The 23,967-nt window shown below is 37.5% G+C and overlaps 1 protein-coding gene across 5 annotated transcripts in view; it reads left to right on the top strand.

Annotated features, from left to right (window-relative positions):
- The window catches only part of pde4ba (phosphodiesterase 4B, cAMP-specific a), a 204,887-nt gene that overhangs the window by 115,174 nt on the left and 65,746 nt on the right, over positions 1 to 23,967 (top strand). The window contains exon 1 of one of the 5 annotated variants that reach the window (XM_055214351.2): positions 10,001 to 10,107. The exons of 3 other annotated variants lie outside the window; for them this stretch is intronic. In XM_055214351.2, coding sequence (XP_055070326.2) covers positions 10,007 to 10,107 — 101 coding nt within the window. In that variant the 5' untranslated portion in view covers positions 10,001 to 10,006. Of the gene's footprint in view, positions 1 to 10,000; positions 10,108 to 18,350; positions 18,525 to 23,967 lie in introns of those variants that run through there. One more of the 5 variants, XM_055214352.2, reaches the window with a different exon arrangement.

Here is a 23,967-nt window from a genome sequence, read left to right as displayed (position 1 = left end):
TAAACTTTTGTGAAAATCATGAAAAACGCTGGTGCTGGCTGGCAACTTTTTTAAAAAACACTGGCGGTGAAAGAGTTAATCTTTTATGCTTAGTGAAAAAAATTATTAATCATCACTGCTGTTCACGGTAAAGAAAGTCTGGTCTGGCTGCTGCATGCAACGTGCATCACGGAGAGGGGCGGGTGATAGCAATAAACTCCGGGGCGGATCAGCAACGGATCCAGACCGGACCTTCCGCGGATCCGCCCCGGAGCTTATTGCTATCACCCGCCCCTTTCCGTGATGCACATTGCACGAACCTTACGTTAAAGTTTGTTTCAGTTGTTTGTATTGTTAAAAGGCGTGAACATTAAAGGTTGAGTTGAATTCCCGTCTGCTGGTCATGATAATAGCCTACGTGTATGAGAAAAAAGGGTGGAGGGGGGGTGGCGTCGGGCCGCGGGTCGGGTTTGGACAGATAATTCGGACACATTTGAATAAAACATCGCTTCTTCTTAACAACTCTTCTCCAATTTTAAAATCCGCGTACATTTCGCCTACCGTTTTTCGAAGTACAATGAATTCGGACATAGTACTCACCTCACCTACTGCTTTTTGCCTATATACAGTTTCAGCAGTAACAACATAAACAAGCGGCTTTCGTGGAACAAACGTAACTTACGGTAAACTCCACTAAGAATCAATAACAACAAAGTCCTTTTAGAGTAGTTTATTTCTAATAACAAACAAAATAAACAACAAGTAGATTACCTTAATTCATATTTCATAGCTAAAGCGTATAAAAAACGACACTGAGCTATAACGGGCACCATGTCAGCATATTTTAAATAAATTCACATTCATAAAATGATAAACATACCATTATTTACATTATTTATCAACAATGGTTTGTTGCACATTATTGTTGCATTTTGCCATTTTTAAATGCATAAATGAAAACAAATGCCTTAAGATTATTTGTGCATGGCCAATTACATACATTTGAATGTACATTTCAGCAATACAGGCTTTTCCTTATTAAAATGTTTACAAGCAAATGTCTACTTTTACCAGCCTTCTCACTGTAAGTTGTGAACATCCTACCTCAGCTAAAACAAAATAAAAAAATATCAGACCTAGGGCCAGATTTACTAAACAGAACAAATTAGCGCAATTTCAAAAAAGCGCAGATGGTAGTGGTAATATATGCGGGTTACTTAATAAAAAGGCGCAAATTAAATACCACAGGCGCAACAGCTGATTTCCATAATGACCAACGCAATCTACTAAGAGCAGCGCAAATTAGTTCAGGGTCGCAAATAGAGGGTATGCATTGACGTCACTTTTCCACGTGACCACGCCGGAACTCGCCCTGTTAAGTGACAAATTGAGGGTATGCATTGATGTCACTTTTCCACGTGACCACGCCGGAACTTGCCCTGTTGAGTGGCAAACGTTCAACAAAATGGATGGCTTTCATAGCGGCTGCGGTGAAAATGCTAGTAAAACTATTAGCAGCTTAAATTGAATTTAGTTGGACTTGATAGCAGAGGTGGACAATACTTAGTTACATTTTCCAAGCAACTGTGCTTTATTAGGGTGTTTGTATTAAGAAAAACATTACTTCACTACATTCTAAAGCATAGAATCTGTGTATTCTACAATATTGCATATTAAAATTTATTTAATACCTAATTACATAAAAATGTTGTCATTTTACTTGCCCCTAGCAACTTATCAACCCACCTGTGGTCTGTGGACGTTGGAATGAACGATTAATTTACTTCTCCTTTCGGTGTTTTTTGGCAGTCTGTAAAACAATAGCTCCGAATTCTTGTTATTCTATTAGTACAGTCTATCGCACAACAGCTTTTTCCCATTTCAACACGTTTTCACCGTGTTTTCGCCGATGTCACGCTGTACTCAAATGCTGCCGCTCTGTTTTTGCCACTCAGTGGGCGTAACCGCAGTCCCTCTCGCCGACAGTGATGTCATGTGCATACCCTCTATACGCAGAGTTGATGCTCCTGCAGGTGCAGGTGATATATTAAAGGCGGAGTCCACGATGTTTGAAAAACGCTTTGGAAAAGGAGATGGGCTGACTACCAAAACACACTTATAGCCAATCAAATCAAATCAAATGCTGGGTTGCGTATGTGTGGGGCGGGTCTATCAACAGAAGGTCCAGATTCTATTGGGGTAGGGGCGTGTTTGTTTAGGTGATTTCAAATATCAACATTGGCTTTCAAACATCATGGACTCCACCTTTATTGCCTAATGTGCTTGAGTTCAGCACCAAGTACATCGCAGCTAAAAAATGTGCGGTGTGAAATACCAGCTAACAAAGCCTAGTACAGTGAAAAGAACTGGAGGACAAAAAATGAAGGTTTACAAGAAGTTTTGAAACACCTGTTATTGTGTGACTTCTCCTAGTGACTTTATTTCCTATTTCCTCCAGCAAATAAAAAAATAACACGGCTTGGCAAACAATATTATTAAATATTGTTTCTCTGGGATTCCAAATAAACTGTTATGTGTGGAAAAAATCTTCTCCATTGTACCATGCGAAACAATTTCAGCGCAATCATTAGTAAATCGCGTTGCGTGAATCATTTAAATACTCTCCTCTCATAGATTTTGCATCTGAAAGGGAAACTCCTACAGTAGAAGTGCATAAGCAATAAGTTCAGTCCCAAAAATAACTAGACCACACATTTTCAGCGCTAATTATCTACTGCGTGTGTTTAGTAAATCCCGACAGTCGTTATTTAACGCCAAAATGATGGTTTGCACTGGCGCAAGCTGTTAGTAAAACTGGCCCTTAAGGTGAATAATTAACACAATACATTCATGAGACCAAAGATTGCTCATTAGATATACCCAAAAATAATTATATCTCATGTTTAACCATCAGACAAGACTACATTTTGTACATATATGTTAATATTTCAAATATTATGCAGGTTTTCTGCCTTTTGCTGTTTATACAAAATGCATTCTGGGAAATCTTGCTGTCATAAGTCCACACAAGTCACCTGCCGATGCATCCTCAACAAATAAATATGTTAACTTGGCTTTGACCAGTAGGCTACTTGGGCTGTTTCACATGCAAGTACAGACAAGAACGCATATTGAGAAACGGCCAAAGTCACCAACCTGGTCGCCGTGGAAACAAAAGCAGGACATTAACTGGATTAACAACAAGGTTGCCTCGACGACCGCATGTGCTGCATGACTAGCATGAACGTGAACATCGCGTCATTGAAGCGTAGAACGTGCTTTAAAATTGATTTAAATCCAGAGGAGCAAAGTTCTTATGATTGAAACTGATTCATCTGTGAATCATCTGTTAAATGACTCATGAAATGTCAGGAGTTCGACTGGCCAGATACACGACGCGGGTGCGCGTGGATTTGTCAGTGTGAATGTTAGAATAATGTTTTTGTTCTGCAGATGTAGAACAGATAGATTTGTCCGAGTCTGTATTTGTGTGTTAACATTTTTTTGGCTGTTAACAATCCCCAGCTGCCAATGAAATGATATCATATGAGCAAGAGTGCGGTTGTTTGGCTGTATATCAGTATATCACCATAAACGCAGAGAAGCACAGTGTGCTAATATATGACCATAACAACACAACTTCATGTTTGATATTGCTTTTATCCAACGCTTTCCTTTACATCTATATCATTGTAAACAAAAGGATGAAAAAAACTCAGCATTAGCAGCATGTGATGATTAATTGGTTATTGTGATAATTCCTCCTCCAAAATGTAATCTCTGATCAAATAAAATGCACTGTAGATACCTTGGTGACTTCACGTAATCTTCTAACAAATTGCAGCCATGAGTTTGAGATACTGTCACCTTGACAACAAGTGTAATTCAGATGAACTCCTGTGATTTAAAAAGCACTAGTCAGAGCAGCATATGGCAAAGATGTGGGCAACAGGACTGGCTGTTGGCAAGCACAAACGTGATCAGTACATACAGTATGTGCAGCAGCTGTGTTTAATGCTCCTGTCATTTAGGAGCCAAGTCCACCTCTTTAAGATACATTTCCAGCACAGGTTTCCTTGTGAAGAGTAGGCCGATGTAGGGCGTGGGAGAAGCCTGACCCGGCAAATTTACCTCCTACAAGCTTTTGGTGCCTTGTGCACCAACAACTTTTCCTCAAAAAGGTGTTTCAGCATAAATGTGTGTTGGCAGTATGTTAAAATGAAAAATCTTTTCTAATTCCTTTAAACCAAAGCAGTCCTATTAGACATGCCGTTTTTATTCTCTTATCAATGTGATGTCACATTGATAAAGCCCCGCCCACTGGCACTAACTGAAAGTTCTGCACTACCATAGTTTCCTCAGCAATTTAGACGTTGTTTATCATATCTCAATAGTGAGATACTATTGTCTTAGACTGCATTCACAGGAATCTATTTTAACTGAAAGTGCTCACTGTCTCACTTGGTAAGGGAGTGGGAGCTGTAGCTCATTTGCATTTAAAGGTACACACATGAAAACATCATTTATTTCTTCCACCCAAATAGGGACATTTTGGACATGCTATAATAAATGATTTGTGAGTTATTTTGAGCCAAAACCTCTGGGCACACCTGAGACTTATATTAAAAATGCGCATAATAGGTACCCTTTAAGAAAAACTTGCAAATAAAATACAGTTGTTTCTAGTGGTAATGTTTCTAACTAGATGTTATACTATTTGCTATTTTAAAGTATATGAATCAACTTATGAATACATAACTAAAAGAGCTAAATTGAACTAAAAAGGAGAGCAAGGAAGGACAGATAATGCGAAAAATTCACATGAGAAACGGACTTGTACTGTATAAATTAAAATACCAGTATAGACGGTTTCAGCAGTAACAACATAAACAAGCGGCTTTCGTGGTCATCACGTAACTTCCGGTAAACTCCGCGAAGAATAAATAACAACAAAGTTATTTTAAAGTAGTTTATTTATATAACAAGCAAAATAAACAACACGTAGATTACATAGGAACCCAAAACATTTGTTATTTTCGACAATTATTTGTTTAAGAGTTCAGTTTCAGCAACTAGTCAGAACATTAAACAAACAGAGACCGGAAGTAAAGTTCGAACCAGACGCTTATCGCGTCACCGTACATGCGCCCGATGAAACGGTCTATAGCAAGAGCTATTCCATGTTATTTCTAATGGATATTTTGTAGTCTTATGCTTAATGAGGTGGATAAACTGTACATTCATACTGGAAACAATGCATAGTCCATTTTCATAGAAACTTTTATATGTTCTGCATTTATTTTAATGATTCACTGGCTTATTGTAAGGGCAATCATTTATACCTGGCAAACTTCTACAACAAAGGAACATAATATTTCTGTCAAAATTAAAGGGTCCTGATTGATCAGCAGAATTGCTATGCGGAAATTGAAATATAATAAATGATACAATTGTTGCAATACATTGAGTACAGAGCTATAATATAGATTTTGTAAGTACTATAGATTTAGTATTTTATATTATGTATAGCTAAAATATCTTTGTGACATTGTTGAAACTTACAAAGTGGACATTTCTGTGTCTTTGGGCAAATGCAGAAAGAAATGTTTTTCAGAACATTATCATATTCTTCTGGTGTGTGTTTTTTATTTACCAGATGATCATATTCCCATATTTAATAGCATGAGCACGAAATAGGGAATGTCCGCCAAACGTTATGCAGTTTTTTCTGGCTGTGAGTTTTATTGGCTGTTCCTGAAAATCGTGCTGTTTCTGCTCTGCAGCGTAAGCCAGCAATATCAATGTTAGGATTTATGTTTACCACCGACCTTGTTCAGTTGTATTTGTTTTGCTGAACGCAAATTAAGATATTTTGAAAAAAATGTTTTAACCAAGTAGAACTGGAGCACCATTGATTTATTAAAAAGTAATACTATGGAAGTCAGTTGTGCCCCAGATTTTCATTTTTGTTCAGCAGATTTTTAAAAGCAGTGGTGGACAGTAACAAAGTAAATGTAATTCCTTATTGTACTTAAAGGGACACTTCACCGATTTGCATTAAGCTTTGTATCGTTAGAACCCCAGTCATGTTTTTGAATGGTCGTGCATCATTCCCTCAGTTTCAGATTTCAGTGTTGCACTTCCTTCTTTCAATGATGTAAAAATCGTAATTTTGCGTCATTGAAAGAAGCAGCTGCTATCTTTGTCAAAGGTGAAAGACTACAGACACTCATTCCTCATTTTTCCAAGGTGGTGGCTATGGGTGGGACCCACTCACGCTACAGGCCTATTACAGATTAGTGGGTGGGAAACAGACGATCGAAAAAAACTATCAGCCGCCATCTTAATGCTAAGCTAAGCTAACAGACGTTGTGAAGCGAGCCAGACTTCATGTTACAATAATAGCGGAAGGTAATCGATATGATATGGAAGAGGGTGATTTCGCAAGCGTGATGCTCTAATCCGCTGTTCATTGCACCTTTATGAGCCACAATACAGCAAAGAGCTGAGGCAGATGAAGGAACAGAAGCCCAAGGAGAAGGTCGGAGCCTGGGCTTGGGCTGCGTAGAGGAGCCCGGGGAAGACGCCGCAACACTCGGCCTCTGCATAGAGAAGCCCGGACTGGCTTGAGTTTGAGGGCCTAGTAGTGGCTGTACTCTCGCTGTGTGCTTTCTGTATCAGATCAGGATATGGACGTTTGTTTGGTGAATGTTCCCGTGCAAGAAGAGGTAGTTTGCGTGTTTATTTCACAGACGTGTTTTGGCTTATGAGCACAAGCGCTTAGCCAGCCGTCTGTGGAGTATACATATTGTGCGGTGGACTCGTTTGTGTGCAGGATCTAAACAGGAAGTGACAGCCAAAGCCTGCAGGGATAAACGGACGTCTGACTATAAAGTGTTTCTATTTTTTTTGTTTTTGTTATAATAACATGGCATTTATGTACACAATAGCATATCTGAGCGGTGTTAAGGTTAATGGGAGTGGCTTGCAGAGCTGTGCATTGTGGTGCATTGTGGTAGTTGTAGTTTTCCATACAAATGTGCCCTAAAGTCACATTCTAGCCGTTTCTCAATGTCAAGGATACTTCCTTGGCAGGACTAGTCCTTACAAGTCACTTCCTTTAGAGGCTAAGCGAGGCTCCTTTTAAGCATTCGGAGAACACGTTAAATGGAACAGGCTAGCAAGTGCACGTCATTACGTCATTGCGTGATTGAAAGGTGTGCTTTCGGTGCTGCGCGCATAGGATTGTGGGTGATTTTAGCGCGTGAAGAGCGCGAAGGATACAAATTTGCATCCTTTCCTGTATATGGGATATTTCTCGAACGAAGGACTCAGTCCTTGGCTGAAATTTCAAGGATCCTCGACATTGGAACAGTCCTTCGACGGACGTCGATGACGTAGCATCCTCGAAATTCTAGCTTCCGAGGATCCTTCCTTGACATTGAGAAACGGCTTATGTCTTTTCTCTGTCAAATAGGCACAACATTCTACATTTATGTTACATTTCGACTACAAATATGACCCACTTTCAATAAAGATTAATGTTTCTAGCGATTACATAAGTAGTTTTTTCGCGTATCTGTACTTTAATTAAGTACTTTTATTTTTGGAGACTTTTACTTTTACTTTACTACATTTTAAAGTCAAATATTGTACTTTTTACTCTACATTTTGAAAAATCGGTCATTCCTTTTTATTTATCAGTGGATAACAACTGGGCAAACAAAAATGCACGCGTGACACGTCAAACCACCAATCAGGATACAGCACGCGCTTCTTTTGAATTTGGTTGCCGCGGTGGTTCATGTAAGCGACGCAAGTGCAGCAGCCAGCCAGCGTATCGTTTGGAGAATGAAACTGCATTCATAAACAACGGAGGAAATAACTGACTTGCCACAACAACAATGGCCTTATTTACGCAAGCTTTTTTAAGTCCTTAAACAATTTTAAGCAAGTACTTTTACTTTTACTGGAGTAATATTTTACCTTGGGTATCTTTACTTTTACTCAAGTACATGATTTGTGTACTTCGTCCACCACTGTTTAAAAGTAAAAAATGGCAGTATTTAAATTTTTGGGTGAATTGTCCTTTTAAAGGGGTCATATTATGAGATTTTTTTAAGATGTAAAATAAATCTTTGGTGTCCCCAGTGTACACATGTGAAGTTTTAGCTCAAAATACCCCACAGATAATTTATTATAGCATGTTAAAATTGCAAATTTGTAGGCCTGAGCAAAAGTGTGCCGTTTTTGGGTGTGTCGTTTAAAATGCAAATGAGCTGATGAAATGCAAACACTGATCACAATGATGGTGGTTTGTTGTAATTGAAACTCAATTGTGCTGTCAAGTATTTTTTTCTCTCTTTTTCTCTGCACTAAATGGCGTGCTGTGGTTGGATCTTGCAGATAAAGGGGGCGGTATTATTGTAATTCGCCTTGCTACCTACCTCACAAAACAGGCGAAATCTGAACGACCTAATTTTTCACATGCTTGCAGAGAATGGCTTACCCAAACAAAGTTACTGGGTTGACCTTTTTCATGTTTTCTAGGTTGATAGAAGCACTGGGGACCCAATTATAACACTTAAACATGGAAAAAGTCTGATTTTCACGCTATGACCCCTTTAACGCATAAGTAGACCTCAGAGGAAATGTAACCTTTTAAAATGTATACTCTAAAAAAAATATGTGTTATTCTATTTAACATATATGTGTTATTTTAACACATTATGTGTCATTTCCTGTTGATTTTGACTTCAAATAAATAGAAGATGTGTTAAAACAACACAAAGTAACACAGAGATGTGTTAAGTTAAAGACAACACGCTAGATGTGTTATTTTAACACGTCTGACACTGATCAACAGACATCACAATGCATCTCAGACGAACATTATTGGAAACCCAAATAAAAAAGCACATGCAGTAATAGACAGAATATAATGCATGCACATTACACTGTAAAAGGTTTAGTCAGAAACTTTACGCTGATATTAGGACAGTGGCCGTTTCTCAAACAGAAAACTGCATCCTCCGGAGGTCGCATATGCAGGCTGCGTACGTCTTCAAGCCTGGTTTATTTAAGTTAACTGAGCATTACATTTGTCACAAGTCATAAGCATATTACAACAATTTAGGATTAGCTAAATGTAATAGCAAACTTCATAATTGTTAATAATCTCTAATAAGACAGTCTTTATGATGTATGCAGTCTAAAAATGCGACCTTCAAAGGATGCAGCCTTTTGTATGAGAAACGACCAGCATTTCCCCACCACGAATAATCTTGTGACATAATTAATTTCGCAATACATATTTTTTTAATAAATCGACGCACGAGATCTCGTCACACCCCTGGAAATGAGATATTTAGAACCTACATAAAGATTGATAACAAAATACTCTCAAATAGTGCCCAAATAGCCAGCTAGTTTCAGAGAGATACCAAAATACAGAGATCATCTGCTAAGCTCTGTTCTTTATCTCACAAAGAACAGACTATAATGGATTTTGGATAAAGCATAAATCCACTGAGACTGTCATCGCCAGAGAGATCAGCCAGGCGTCTGGTTTCTATTTTCTAGACTGTTACCATGTCTACCGTCTACTTGTGGATAAAATCCATCTTAGTAACATCTAAACTTTTCAAGAATAATAGGTACATGTCCTATGTCTCTCGGTGTTCTCAGAGGCAGACATACTCCACTAATTGTGTGATTTCCTCTCCACTTCCTGTTTACCGATAAGCAGAAACCTCAATCTTTCGATTTCTAAAATCTAAAGAACTGCATTACGTTGAAGAATTAGACACAGCATGCTGTCTCTGCCAGGTGTGAGCGGACCTATGACACTCGACCCCCTGAGGAAGGTAGAAGCGTGACAGACTGACAATGCAACCAGAGACTCCCACTAACAGATAACAGTCGCTACACTACCCTCCCGGTTACAAGCAAGAGTCCCTCCGGCAGTTTGGACTGATGGAAGGATGAGTTTAGAGTTTACAGAGTTTGCATTGGATAATCCGTTGGGATGTTAAATATGACTGCATTCAATCTGCTAGAGCACAAGAGCACTGAAAAGTCCTGCCTGAGTCCGGGTGCCTACTCGTACCGTCGACACTCCTGGGTCTGGTAAGCGCTAATGTGGGTGTAAGGTTATATCCATAGTGGCCGCCTGTTTGTTTGTATTGGTTACAGTAGTTGTCTTAACTTGCAGCTTATTGTAACTTGATGTACATTCTAGAGTGCACATTGTGGTACACAAGGAAGTTACTAATGTATGCTTGACAAATATTGAATTTAATAAATTTGATCTAAAGGCTAATGCTCCATCACAGCTTATTCTTAGGGTTTTATTTAGGGCTGTCAAAAGATTATTGGTGATTAGTCATATACAAAATAGAATTTTGTGTTTGCATAATATGTGTGTGTGTGTACTGTGTGTATATATTATGTATATATAAATACACACATGCATGTATGAATTTTTATTTATATTTATAAAATAATATATATAAATTAATTACACACAGTGCATGCACATAAGTTATACAAAAAATTTATTTTGTATGCGATTAATCACAAATAATCTTTTGACAGCCCCAGTTTTATTGGATTCCTAACTTTCATAGCTTAATTTTATTAAAGAATTTGGCATTAAACTTTATTCTTGAATATTATTTCTTGCTTTCCTTAACAGTTTATTTTTCCAACTGTTTGCATGTGCAAAACATGAAAAGGTCTATGCTACTGTATGTCTCAAGATGACCGTATGAATGATACTGTAGATCAGTGGTTCCCAAACTTTTTCAGCGTGTGGCCCCCCTTGTGTACGGTGCATTCCTTTGCGGCCCCCCAAAGTAAATATGTGACAAAAAACTGTTCTAAAACTCTATTCTAAAACATTAAATTATACAAAAAAGTAGTGCTTTTGGTTAATAGCCTTATTTTTTAGGTTTAATTACACAGAATTCATGATAAATTAATGTATTTCATAAAATGTCATAAAACTGGGGCCCCCCTGGCACCATCTCGCGGCCCCCAGTTTGAAAACCACTGCTGTAGATGCTTGACGAGGTTAAAGGCAGACACGGCAGTATTTACCCCAATTAATGCTGAATTACAAATCAAAACTTTGATTGGCAACTTTGGTCCTATACTAGTGAGAGAAACAAGAAGGGGAGGAAAAGATTGTTGGTCACTTATAAAAGCTACCAGGATGCAAGACTAATTCCTGTTTTTTTTTTTATTTACACTTACACTGTAAAAACAAATGGTGCTAAATAGCACTAAAAGTGGTTCTTGGCTCATCATAGAGGAACTATTTTAAGTGCCATATAGCACCGATGAAGTACCAGTGTAGAACCATAAGGTGCTATGTAGAACCATATGTGGTGCTATATGGCTCCCGTGTGGTTCTTCATAGGTGCTGTATGGCACTGGAGGTGGTTCCTCTGTGATTACGAGCCAAGAACCACTTTGAGTGCTATCTAGTTTGGGGTGGTTGGATTAACTAATTATAATTAGTGTTCGAATTATGTCAAAGCTTATGGGGGGTCCCCTAGCTAAGCCCCACCCTCGGCCAAGCCCCCCCCTCCCATTATAGGGTCGCTGTGATTTCACAAAGTAAGATGTGCTCCTGGATCAACAATCATCTGATCCTGGTTTTAATTAGAGAAACCCCAAAATACCCTTAACTCAAACCTAAAAAAATTTTACCCCTCAAATTAGTGTGAAACACTGGCAAGGCCAGAATAGGGTGAAATAGGGTGGACCACAATGACTAATTTCAAATTACATAATTTTACTGTTTAGTAGTGGTTAAATGGATTACATTGCGTTTTTTGAGTTATAGATCTAATAATTTTCGGATCAGCAAAAGTGGGGGTGGGAAAATAAAATAAGAAGATCTAACAGTAGTATTTAGGTACAGAATCAAATGAATAATAACATTGTCTTCTTCATTGTATAAATTAAATATAATTAATCTTTTAAAAGATACAGAAGTGATTTTTCTTTGTTTGATGTTGTTAAATTAATATGAATGACACAAACATAAGCAGATAAGAACTGCTCCTTTCAGAAACAAAGATCTGATTTCTTTCTGAACTGTTTGTACTCACTTTAAGACATAACTGAATATTTTTTATAAGAATTGGTGCCAAGACTGTGGTATTTCTGTGTTTGCATGCTAGGAAAAGGCGTCTCTGTGTGTCCGCTGAGTGTGCATTCATTTGAGTATGTGTGTGCGTCATTGCGTCAACAGCTCACTTTAACATTTTGCGCTCAATTTTAATGAAAACCAGGGCACCCCCTTAAATTATATTTTGTGCTTTATGGGGGGGTCCCTCAAGGCTTTTAGGAGGTCCGGGCCCCCCAGACCCCCCTCAATTCGAACACTGACTATAATGTGAAATTAATATTAACGTTCAATAAATCAAAGTATTGTGTTATGTCACACATTATTAGTTTTTTTGTCACATGTAGCCCATAGACCATTTTTTGTCGGTGGGTAATGATTGCCCTTTCACCGGCTACCACCACAAGTAAATTTCAGATCGGTGGGAAACACTACAACAGGCATGTGGTTTAAAAGATGGCAGGTAAAATAAAAAGCACATCTGTATGAAATACAGTTTCCTTTTTGTTCATTATTAACCAAAGCGGCTTAAAATAACTAATTTGTGCGACCAAATCATATTTTAGTAAAAAAGTTAGTAGCGCAAGTGCCACTAGTGGAAAAGATTACTGTAGTTCCCTGCATAGCAAGACTATATTGGGTCTATAGTTAGCCATCATTTCACTCGGTCTTTGGTTTTTGCTTGCTGGGTGTGATTGACAGGGTAAGATATACATGCACCTGAAAACCATTGTTTCAGAAATGCATTGCATTAGTGAGGGCTGCACACGGGTGCACAGAAGGCAGCTGTCATGCCTGTACACCAGATCACATTACAACATGCTTTGTGACCGGGTCACTGAATACGGCGCTCTGCACATATCATGTCCTACAACAACTCTAACAGTGTAATACAAGCATCTGTTATGGAAAAAGTTATCTTATTGTTATGTGGCCTTACATGTTGGATGAATGGCAAATGGATTAAACGGTCATGCAGCGGTCATTAAGGGTGTCACGATTTAGATTTTAAATCGAAATCGATCAGAATTAAGTTACAACCTCGAACTTCGAATTAAAAAATGGAATCGTCCATGCTGCCACGCCCCCATGTCACGTCCAGTCGGCTTGCAAAGTTTTTGTAGTGTAAACGCACATGTGGTTGAATGTGTTCGAACAGCCACAGGAGACCGCCTTCTCTCCGCCCATTTATCTAATCTGAGGTACCAAACATAATGTTTTACGTATTTTCTGACTTCTGGTGCGAACACACGGTGTACAGCACTATTTTTAGACTTTAATTGATAAAACTAAAGCGGCTGATCTCCGCAGTCTTATTTTGCAAGCATGTGAAAGTTGCGTGATCTTATTTCATCAATTCAATTGCGATTAAAATTCAGAGAAAGCTCTAACATATACATGTACAAAACACTGTGCAGCATGTTTACTGACAACACAAGCAGTGGACTTAATTTAATTTACAGGTCCACTTTTTTTTTTTAAATCAACATGTTCTTTTTTATTATTATTATTTTTTGCCTTTATTGATAGACAGTAGTTTGAGAGACGACAGGAAAGTAGAGTGTGGAAAGAGGGGTATGGGATCGACAAAGGACCTCGAGTTGGGATTCGAACTCGGGTCGCCGGAAGTGCGTTTGCACCATATGTCGGAGCGCTGCCCACTACACCATCGCCTCCGACATTTACAGGTCCACTTTCCTATACTTCATGTCTGGGCTTCACAGTGGGGGCCAGACCCCGTTGCTTTTTACCATTTACAGGTGTCTGCCCATTATCGATGCCAATCCCATAAGAGCTAGCAAGTAAAAACCGCACATTCCTTTATTTGATCTTCTTCTGTCTCTTTCTTGCATTCATTCCCAGCACTATTGTTTTATCTTCCTTTTTCTTAGCCTTTATGACTATCTCTTTACGTTTCTACATGAGTCTGAATGGATTTTTCTGCGTCTTAAAGTCCCTGTATAGTCAGATATTAAATGTGAGTTTTTCACATCACAGAAAAATTTGTTATTATTAACCACCCGACTAAATTTGAATGAGGGAAAAAAGTGCAAAGTAAATATAAGTCTAGGCTCCTGTAGTGTTTATATAACTAGTTAATTATTTTTCATATTATAAACATTTTAAATGTATTTTATGATATTCAAAGTATTTGTGAATTTAAAAAAGTCCTATCATTATTTTAAAGAGGCTTATGTACCGGAAACTCCTAAATTGTGTGAATATGTGGTTGATATAAAATTAGGCTGTGAGTTAAAAATAAGAAATGCCCTACCCAGTCTCATGTAGATGCGTATAAATAGCACAAAGTGTGAAAATCGTGCAATACATTCCCCAAATTCCACTTTGGCGTGCATATGATACGCCAGTCCACCCCATTCACTTAAATGGTGCATCTTTTTTGTCGTTTTATTTATTGGTTTCTCCATTATTATTTTTTTTAAACCATTGGGTTTAGGGTTAGTTTTGAGATTTGCTTAAGGAGGTTATTTAATATACAGGTTTCTCCATGTTTTTGTCTATATTTAGGCCATGGTAGCTTGGAGTTGGGGTTAGAATTGGGGTTTGGGTTAGGATGTCATTTGAATATGACAAAAAGTTGTCCCTAAACCCAAGCGAAAATGGTAAAAAAAAGCAAAAAATATTGAGAAACCAATAAATAAAACGACAAAAAAATATGCGCCTTTTAAGTGAATGGGAAGGACTGTATGTATTGCACAATTTTCACACTTCGTGCTTTTTATACGCAACTCCGTGAGACTGGGTTCGAAATGCCACTAGATTGTTTGAATTCAAAGAAGGTTAAATGAATTTATATTATCATTAGCATGATTGTTCGCTTTTTCTGTCGGTCTGAGAGGAAATGATTAGGGCACAATAATCGAAAAGCAATCATGCCCCCTCATCCACCAGTATTGTTGTATATTGAACCAAATGCTTCCCAATCAGTCCCACTCTCTCGCTGCTTTGTATTTAGGGAAAACCAATTAGTGCATTCATTTAGATTGTAAATCGTTTAACATGTAAATAATGCATTGTGAATTTTTTCAGTCTTTTATGCCTCTGTAATGAACCCTGGTGGCTCAAGCAGACTTCACTTTGAGGATGAATGAGGAAATGAAGGTGAAAATTATAATCAATGTTAATTTGTAATCAGTTTTCTTAACCGTCTCGGATTTTAATTACGGGTCTGCTTCAATCAACCCCACACAGTTAATAAAATGCCCATGTGACTTAAGAACTCAGATGCTGCTCTTCTTCCAGATCCTGTGTGTTACTGATACTCTGGTGTCAAGTATGAAGGTTAGATATAAATAATGGCTTTACGTAACCGAGTAGGTGAAGTTTGTTTCGTGATTTTGGACTGATTCTCCGCTTACTGGTGATTTTTGCATCACCTGAGATACTGTAGGTGTCTTAAGATCAGCACTTTCTTGATTTATTTTCTATTTACTGCATGTCTTAAAGGGGACATGTCATGAAAATCTGACTTTTTCCATGTTTAGGTGCTATAATTGGGTCCCCAGTGCTTCTATCAACCTAGAAATCTGAAAAAGATCAACCCAGTAACTTAGTTGGTAAACCATTCTCTGCAAGTATGTAAAAAATATCTCATTTAAATATGGCCCCCCTTGTGATGTCAGAAGGGGATAATACTGCCCCTTAATCTGCACTTTCCAACAACGGCACTGCCATTTAGTGCATTTGCATTTAAAGAGACACCCAAAACTGCACATTTCTGCTTGCACCTACAAAGTGGCAATTTTAGCATGCTATAATAAATTATCTATATGATATTTTGAGCTAAAACTTCACTTATGTACTCTGGGGACTCCAACGGTTTGATCTTAAAAAAGTCTTGTGAAATGTCCCCTTTAATAAGCCTGTGGAGCTGATTTAGTGCTTATATAGTAGTTCACTTGATTCTATTATTCAGACAGCCAGATCCTGTCGTTTGCATGACATCACTCCCTTTATAAATCAATTATTACGTTATTTTAACTCACATTTTGTTGTTAAATTGTAATTGTATCTTTGAGTGATCATGTGTTAGTTATTTTGTGTTATTGTGATGGTGTTTTCAGTAGTTTAGATTTTAAATAAATATCAATTAAATGTAAAGTTTAAATGATCAGTTAAGTAATGAACAATAAGTTGTTACTGCAGTAAAAGTAATGAACCGTAGTTAAAATACACCGTACAGTATCATCTATATATATGAATGTGATTTTCCTGGTTGAATAAAGGAAAATAAAAATAATTTATTAATTATTTTAATAATACAATGCAATTAATACTGATGGATCACAATATGTTATAGAGGCAATAACAATGTATTTTTTTTTCTGTAAAAATAGTTGTATTTAGCTGAAAGTCACAATTTTATTTTTCACAGTTCTTTATTTTTACATTGCTGCCATCTAGTGAGCACTATGATGTATTGTTAACCATTGAATGTTTTCACGCAACTGAGCATGACACCTATCAGCGCCCTTTTCATGTACAGTATTTAATTAAATAATTTCAATCAAAATCTTAAAGCCAATAAAATCATAAACCACTGACATTACATCATATGTATGTTATGTAATCAGTTTTAATCACAGCTCCTGCGAAGTTTATTAATTTAATTTAATGATTAAAGCCTGCAAGGTTCTTTACAGTTATGATTTATGACTTTGTCAGTTACAGTTGTTTCATTTTGACAGGCAACGTTGCCACATTTTTCTCACGAAGTCATGCGATTACTCAGTTTTTCTCCGGTTATTATTGTCAGCTGTGTGTCAGACAGGTCGTCCTCTTCAACCCCATTGTTTCCTCCGCTCTGTCTGCTGAGCTTTTAACTCAGATTTCAAATTCATTTGTCACTGTCTCTCTTCACAGCTAATTCATTTGCACTTAACAATCACTTCACGGATGAATAAGCATCATAGCACAGCTCGCTATGCACACATCTGTGATCTTTACAGGGGTCCTACACCATGGTGACTAAATACCAGACGAGCTTTTCAGTAAACTCTTTAATCCAACCACTTTGTCGTCACACACCAAACAATAGTGATTTATTAAACTTGTAAGACAGAATGAGTGGAATGTTTCAGCTTGTTTTTCTTCTTTACTGGTGGGAAAAAATGTTTCCTGGAATGGATTTCAATATGTGAGTGAGCTTTGGTTTGAATTAAACTGTGTAAAAAAAGAATAGCTGTAAACTCCTAAAAAATTCTACTTTTCAGTTTTTGAACAGGCAAAGGACAATGAATATAGTTAAAAATTTAAATATTTTGTTAATTATTAAGATTTTACATTTTGTGTGATTTGTATATCTGAATTTATTTTCTTGTTTGATGTTCTTTCTTTTTTTTTTGCATAAATTTGAAATAAATAAAAATAAAAAAGTATGATTTTACTGTTTTAATGTTAAGCAAATTTACATGTCATTTGCTTGTTCATGCATTTTTTTAACATTGTTATATTATTGTTATATATATATATATATATACAACATACTACAAAAAGTGTTGCAATTCCAATTCCAATAGCAATGCAGCTTTATTATAAAAGACACTTAAAGGAACAGTATGTAGGATTGTGGCGAAAACTGGTATTGCAATCACAAAACTTGTGGCTAAAACTGGTACTGCAATCACACAACTGGTGGCCAATACACAAAATAACATAACATAAACAACATAAACATCAGTTGAGCGCTGCATTTAAAATGAAAATGATTTCTTAATGTCTAGTGACATATCAGGGCAATTTTATGATTAATTGATATAAATTTCTTACATACTGTTCCTTTAACACACAAACCTCAATCATGATGACAATAAACAAACATGATTAAAAAAGAAAACTAAATACAACAGATGACAGTGACAACTAACAGTAACAACAACACCCAAAAAAAGCCAGCAAACACTAAAACAGCAATCCTTTTTCATAATATTAACTGCATAATTGAACCTGTTGCAATCCATGCTGGGAACTTGCTCAAAACTCCTAATTCTTGTTAGACATGAGCATAAACACACTGCTTACTTATGTCTAAAACAGTTCATAAGTAAAGGCCTACCCTAAGGAAATGAACTTCTCATTGTTTCCGACACTCCGACTCCTTTGTCATAGCTCCACCCCAGGTTTCATGTACAGCCGTTTCTCGTACCGAGAGCCGCATGGAGCGGTAGCGCAGCTGGACTTCTAAAGGAAGTTGCAGTGAAGTGAAGTGAAGCTCAATGGGAGGGCATTAAATGTTAGGCAGTCATGCAGAGGAGACGCAGGTAGAGCACGCTTAACGGCACAGCGCTGTTTCGGGGGCCATGCTGCGCAGGTCGCCCTGCCACAGAGGCAGGGTTCACTTTGACTTCAGTGAGGAAGTGGTCAAGAGGCTGCATGCATCGCCATCAAGGTTAGAACTGACACGCCGAACACACTTCAGCTTTTTAGTGTCTCTCTCTTCGGGACTGTGTGCTTGACATGCTTCCACATGTTTTTAGCTTGTAAGGCTTATTTGGGTTACACGGTCACAGTCTGCTGCACATGTGGGCCACGATCTTTGCTTCATTACCGTTCTTGTCTCTCTTGACCACACAGTGATCATGTGTCATTACTTTTACAAATCGTTCATCTGGTCTGTGCAATATTACTTTCGGCACTCTTTTCCTGAATTTTCCCAAGTGCAAATCCATTGTGATGAATCATTATTGCTTTTTCGGCTGTGAGTGTGTTTGTAAGAAAATCAAGCTTTGTGTTAATTGTTTATAGCTGGTTTAGATAACATTTTCCGTCAGTCCATTGTGTAAAAAACATCCACAACTGTGTTCGGGATATCAACTGGAAAGCTGTGCTATAATTTCACACCTGGCGCTTGTTCTTGCATTGCTTTGTCTAATTTGCAAACCAATGTAAGCTTACAAGATAACATTTTAACCCACTTGGATAAAAGATTATTTAAAGCAGTCCTTTCATGAGGCCGCCATAATCCATAATGTTTCAATTAAAACTTTTTACTGCAAGCTTGGAGTAAACTTTGCTTTATAATTTACTTCTGTTTCATATATATCTTTAGCATGAATACTGTACTGTATGTCGGTAAAAACATACACACGTTATAGATAGACACATTGTAATTGTCAAATGTGAATGAATGAGTGTGTGAACATCTGTGTTTACACACAGCATGCTCTGACGTCCAGAGGGTGTGTGTAAAGGTCTCCCATAACTCCAAATGCCAACAAAGCTAATCTCCACATTAAGTGGATTTGTGCTGAAAGGCAGCAATGTTTGGCTTAAATCTAATGTGAGGTCTTTGGAAAACAAACACAATGCATCCCAAAGGCATTATTACCTACAGTACATTCTGTCAATTGTGTTTTATTGGTGACAGTGTAATGCATATTGATATTTATAATGCATAGATATTTGAGACTTTTATTGTCAGTCCACCATATACAGTTTAAACATGGTACAAATTATATACTGTTTATATACATATATGGAAAAAAATTAAGACCACCCAGTTTTGACTTAATCATTATTTTTGCATGTATTGTGACCATTTCAGTCCAGTGTCTGTTAAACTGCAACAAAAGCAAATCTCAGGAGTAAAATAAATTCACCCAACAGCAAATGTACAGTAAAAGACTGAAAGCATTATGCATGAAAGATGTGATGTTAAAATTTTGTTTTTAAGAAATTAATTTGAACTTGTTTTTAAAAACTTAACTTTTCTGTTATTTTTACCATGTTTTTCCCATTTCAATTTTCAGTAAATAAATGCAAATAAAAACATAATTTTTATTATTAAAAAAGGCAGAAGTTGACAAATTATAATTTTACTTAAAGCAACACTATGTAGTTTCCATGTAAAAATGACTTACAGCTCCCCCATGTGGTTGAAAAGCGCAACAGTGCCTTGTATCAGACACTCTTCTGCAGGCAGGGGGAGGGGCGGGGCTGTGTGCTCTACCCTCCACCGCCACTTTCAGAGTGTGCTTGTAGCAGCTAGGAGGCTGCTCAGGTTGCAGCTACAGTACAATTTGTCCAGTTAAAAGTTGTTCTATCACTGAAATCATTTTAAAGACATTATTTAAAGGTAAAAAAACTACATAGTGTTGCTTTAAAGGTGCAGTGTGTAATTTTTAGAAGGATCTCTTGGCAGAAATAAAAAATAATATACAAAACTATAATATCAGGGGTGTATAAAGACCTTTCATAATGAAGCGTAATGTGTTTATTACCATAGAATGAGACTTTTTAACTACATACAAAGAGGGTCCCCTTACATGGAAGTCGCCATTTTGTGCCACCATGTTTCTATAGAAGCCCTTAACGGACAATTTTTTTTTACTAAGTTGTCTCCAACGATGACATGTTTGTCCGGTGGCAGCTACCATAGCTTCTTTATTTTTTAAAGCAAGGGGTGAGCAGTGGACTAAGCCGTTGGTTGCAATTCACAACCTCACCACTAGATGCCGCTAAAACTTACACACTGCACCTTTAAACACATACCTATAATGCTGGATTTCTACAGACTGCGGAACGGCGGCGGAGTCAATCGGTTTCCATTCAAGTCAATATGTGTATTTCCACTGACTGCGTTCCGAATCCGTCACAGCTCCGGCCATCCGCAGCCCTCCGGAACAAATACGCAGAGCTTCTATTTTTTATGGATGCCGGACACCTCCGCAGTGCGGAGCTGTGACTATATCGCGTGATCATACCTGATTTCGCGAGATCTCGTGTCATGATCTGGGCTGGTCAGCAAAACGTCATAATTTAACGTCATAATGGGCGGAGACAGAACTAGATATCGCGCGATCATCACCTGAAATTTGCGAGACCTCATGGGTCCTAGTCACTTCAGCACGCAGTTGCTCTGCAACAAATACCGAACTGGTGGGTATTGGCGGACGGCGGAGTGCGGAGCCGTAACACAGCGGAGCCGATCTGCATCCGCTCCGAAATCCAGCGTAAATGTTAAATCTAGAAAATCTGAATGGGACCATAAAATAATGGTCTCTTAATTTTTTCTGCGGCTGTATGTATTAGGGCTGTCAATCGATAAAAATATTTAATCTAGATTAATCGCATGATTGTCATGCTAATGGTCAAATCAGATTCAATGGATTGTGCTAAGCTATGCTAAAAGTGCTAGCGCCAGACCCGGAGATCAGCTGAATGGATTCCAAAACAGTAAAATCAAATGTTTAACTCTAGAGGAGCTGGAAAATGAGCCTATTGTCAAAAAAAGTGCAGTGTCCCTTTAACTCGTGATCAATGACACATTTTTATCTGTTCTAAGATTACCTTAATTTAACAATTTTCAAGTTTTTAAAACTCTAATCAACATGGGTGTGGGCAAATATACTGTAGATGCTTTATGCAAATGTATGTTTATTATCAGTACTAAACATAGAGCATAAAGAGCAGACATGTTTCAAAGATCTTGTTTGTCTATTAAACTCATGGAAAATAGAAGATAGAAAAACCACAGGTTCCCATTATTTCTCTGTCTTTGCACAGACCAATTAGCTTAAACCTGTTTACATATTTGACAGAACCATCTGCCATTGTTTTGTATATGAATTCTGTTTTCACAAGACTCTTTTCTTTCTCCATTTCTGTTTGCTGCATCATTTGTGACTAGTGCTGGCAAATTAAGTCGGAATGAGCAAAATGAGTTACTTATATTTTGACATTCTCTATTAAAAAAAAATTCAAAACAATGCATGATTTGTTGGAATCTGACAAAACATGACAGAGCTACACCTGTTTGGAGTTACCAAAGTTCATTTTAATGTTCAAAACAAAATTACTTTATTCATACCTTAAAATCACTGGTAAAACTAATAGATTTGGCACACACAAAACCAAAAACAATATTAATATATGTTAAACTTTTTCTTTTTATTGTTTGATTGACATTAAGACAAACAGCTTTAAGATCTGCTGTACAATACAAGGATCTAATATAATCTTACACATCAGATATTTCCTCAACAGTTCACTTAAGACATAAAAGATTATATCTGCGTGAATTCTTGTTAAAACAGATATTTTTAAACTCGCATGTCTGTGTGCACACGCTTCAGATGTGTCAGTCGGCGCAAGTAAAAACGTTAATAACTCAAGCAAGTCCTGCACTTTATTTTCTCATTTCTGTCTGTTTTAAAACCGAAACCAACATCGCAGATGTGCAAGTGGATGGAAACACATCCTTTGTATTAGTTATTCATTTACACCTCTTAGAAAACGTACAAATAAAGATAATTTTAGATGCTCAAAGACTATTCAAAGCAATGGGATTGCTAGACAAGAGCTTAACGTTCTTATGTTCCTATTTTTATGAAAACCTCTAACTCATTTAGACAGCACGGGTCAAATTTAATGTCTAAGGCTGCATCTTAATTTATCCAACTAGGGCTAGACCAAGGGTCAAACAGATATATATATATTTATACAACAGTTCTTTCTGGTTCTCGAATCTGATTGGCTAAGACCTATGCGATATTGTGCTGATATCGGCACTGTAACCGCTTCACCTTTCGTATCATTCCGCCACCTAGTGAATGGAGGTCCTAAGCAGGCTCATCTCTGAATGGAAAAACACAGACGCCCTGTTTTGAATCACTCTCCGTTTGTCTCATTAGTTTACTAGCTCATAAATCAGTCTGTGAATCCCCAATCGGAAGTTATTCCGTCAAAGATCAGCGCTCTTGGATGTTACGTTACAGTTAATGGGAGAAATGTCTTGTCACATCGTGTGGACGATTAACACTTGGAAAGAGGAATATAAACACTCGTTTTTTTCAGGACCTATTATCTCTTATCAGAACGCGAAAACACCGTGGAACTGCAGGTAAGCACCGCAGCTTTTAAATGTGGACATTGATCATTTACTTTATCGTGACGTGACTATTAAAACATGTTATGAGATATCGCCACTGATATATTTATAAGCAGCATGCAAAAACATCTCTCTGACACTTATAAAAAAACGTTTTATATAGTACTGACAAGAACAAAGTTTAATAATAATAATCGAGTGCTCGTATCACGTTAAGAATAAATGAGAAAGCAATAGTAACGTTATACAAGTAGTTTTATTAACTTTTACCTCGCGCCAAAACAATAACAACACAAAGGACACTAAATATGAATAAAAAAACAAGTACTAGTTTGATCATGACACCAAATACTGCTGATTTGATCTCATTTTGACGATCATAAACAAACAAGGCCAACATTTGAGCCAGGGTATCTCTGTCAGAGATGTAGCCCAGAGAGGGCGGTGGTCAGACTCAGCGGGGCGAGTGAACACTGATGTCCGCTCATGCTTTGGTTCTCATTCGTACCGAATCTCACTAAGCAAACGTTCAAACAGGCGCTATCTTTACTAATCGACTGCAGATTTAAATATAATACATATACATTCTCGACTGAACTAAACTTAAAACTACACTTTGTGACCAAGAAACGGTAATATAAAGTAACGGCTTTTCCGTCCATTGAGTTGTTATGAGCTTCAAAGCAGCCGAAAGTTTTACCTGTCATTCTGGCCGCCCTCAAATCCGTGGCGGAAGAAGTAGTTCTCAAACAAAGAGGCTTTTAAAATAACTCCGTTGTTGTTTTCTAGTTTTCGTTTTTCAAACGTGTGCCGTCGAACTGTGGTATAAAAGCAATATTGCTCTCGGAGTCGTGCGACATAGCTCTATATCATCACGGCCGCGACTGCCTCCGGCACTCGGCCTGCGGCCTCGTGCCTCTGGCCTAATCACAGCCGTGATGATATAGAGCTACACCACACTCCTACTCGAGCGACACTGCTTAAATATATATATATATATAGA

This window comes from Misgurnus anguillicaudatus, chromosome 8 (assembly GCF_027580225.2).
Source record: "Misgurnus anguillicaudatus chromosome 8, ASM2758022v2, whole genome shotgun sequence".
NCBI lineage: Eukaryota > Metazoa > Chordata > Actinopteri > Cypriniformes > Cobitidae > Misgurnus > Misgurnus anguillicaudatus.
The sequence above is the reverse complement of the archived record's forward strand: the minus strand, read 5'-3'. Positions and strand labels throughout refer to the sequence as shown.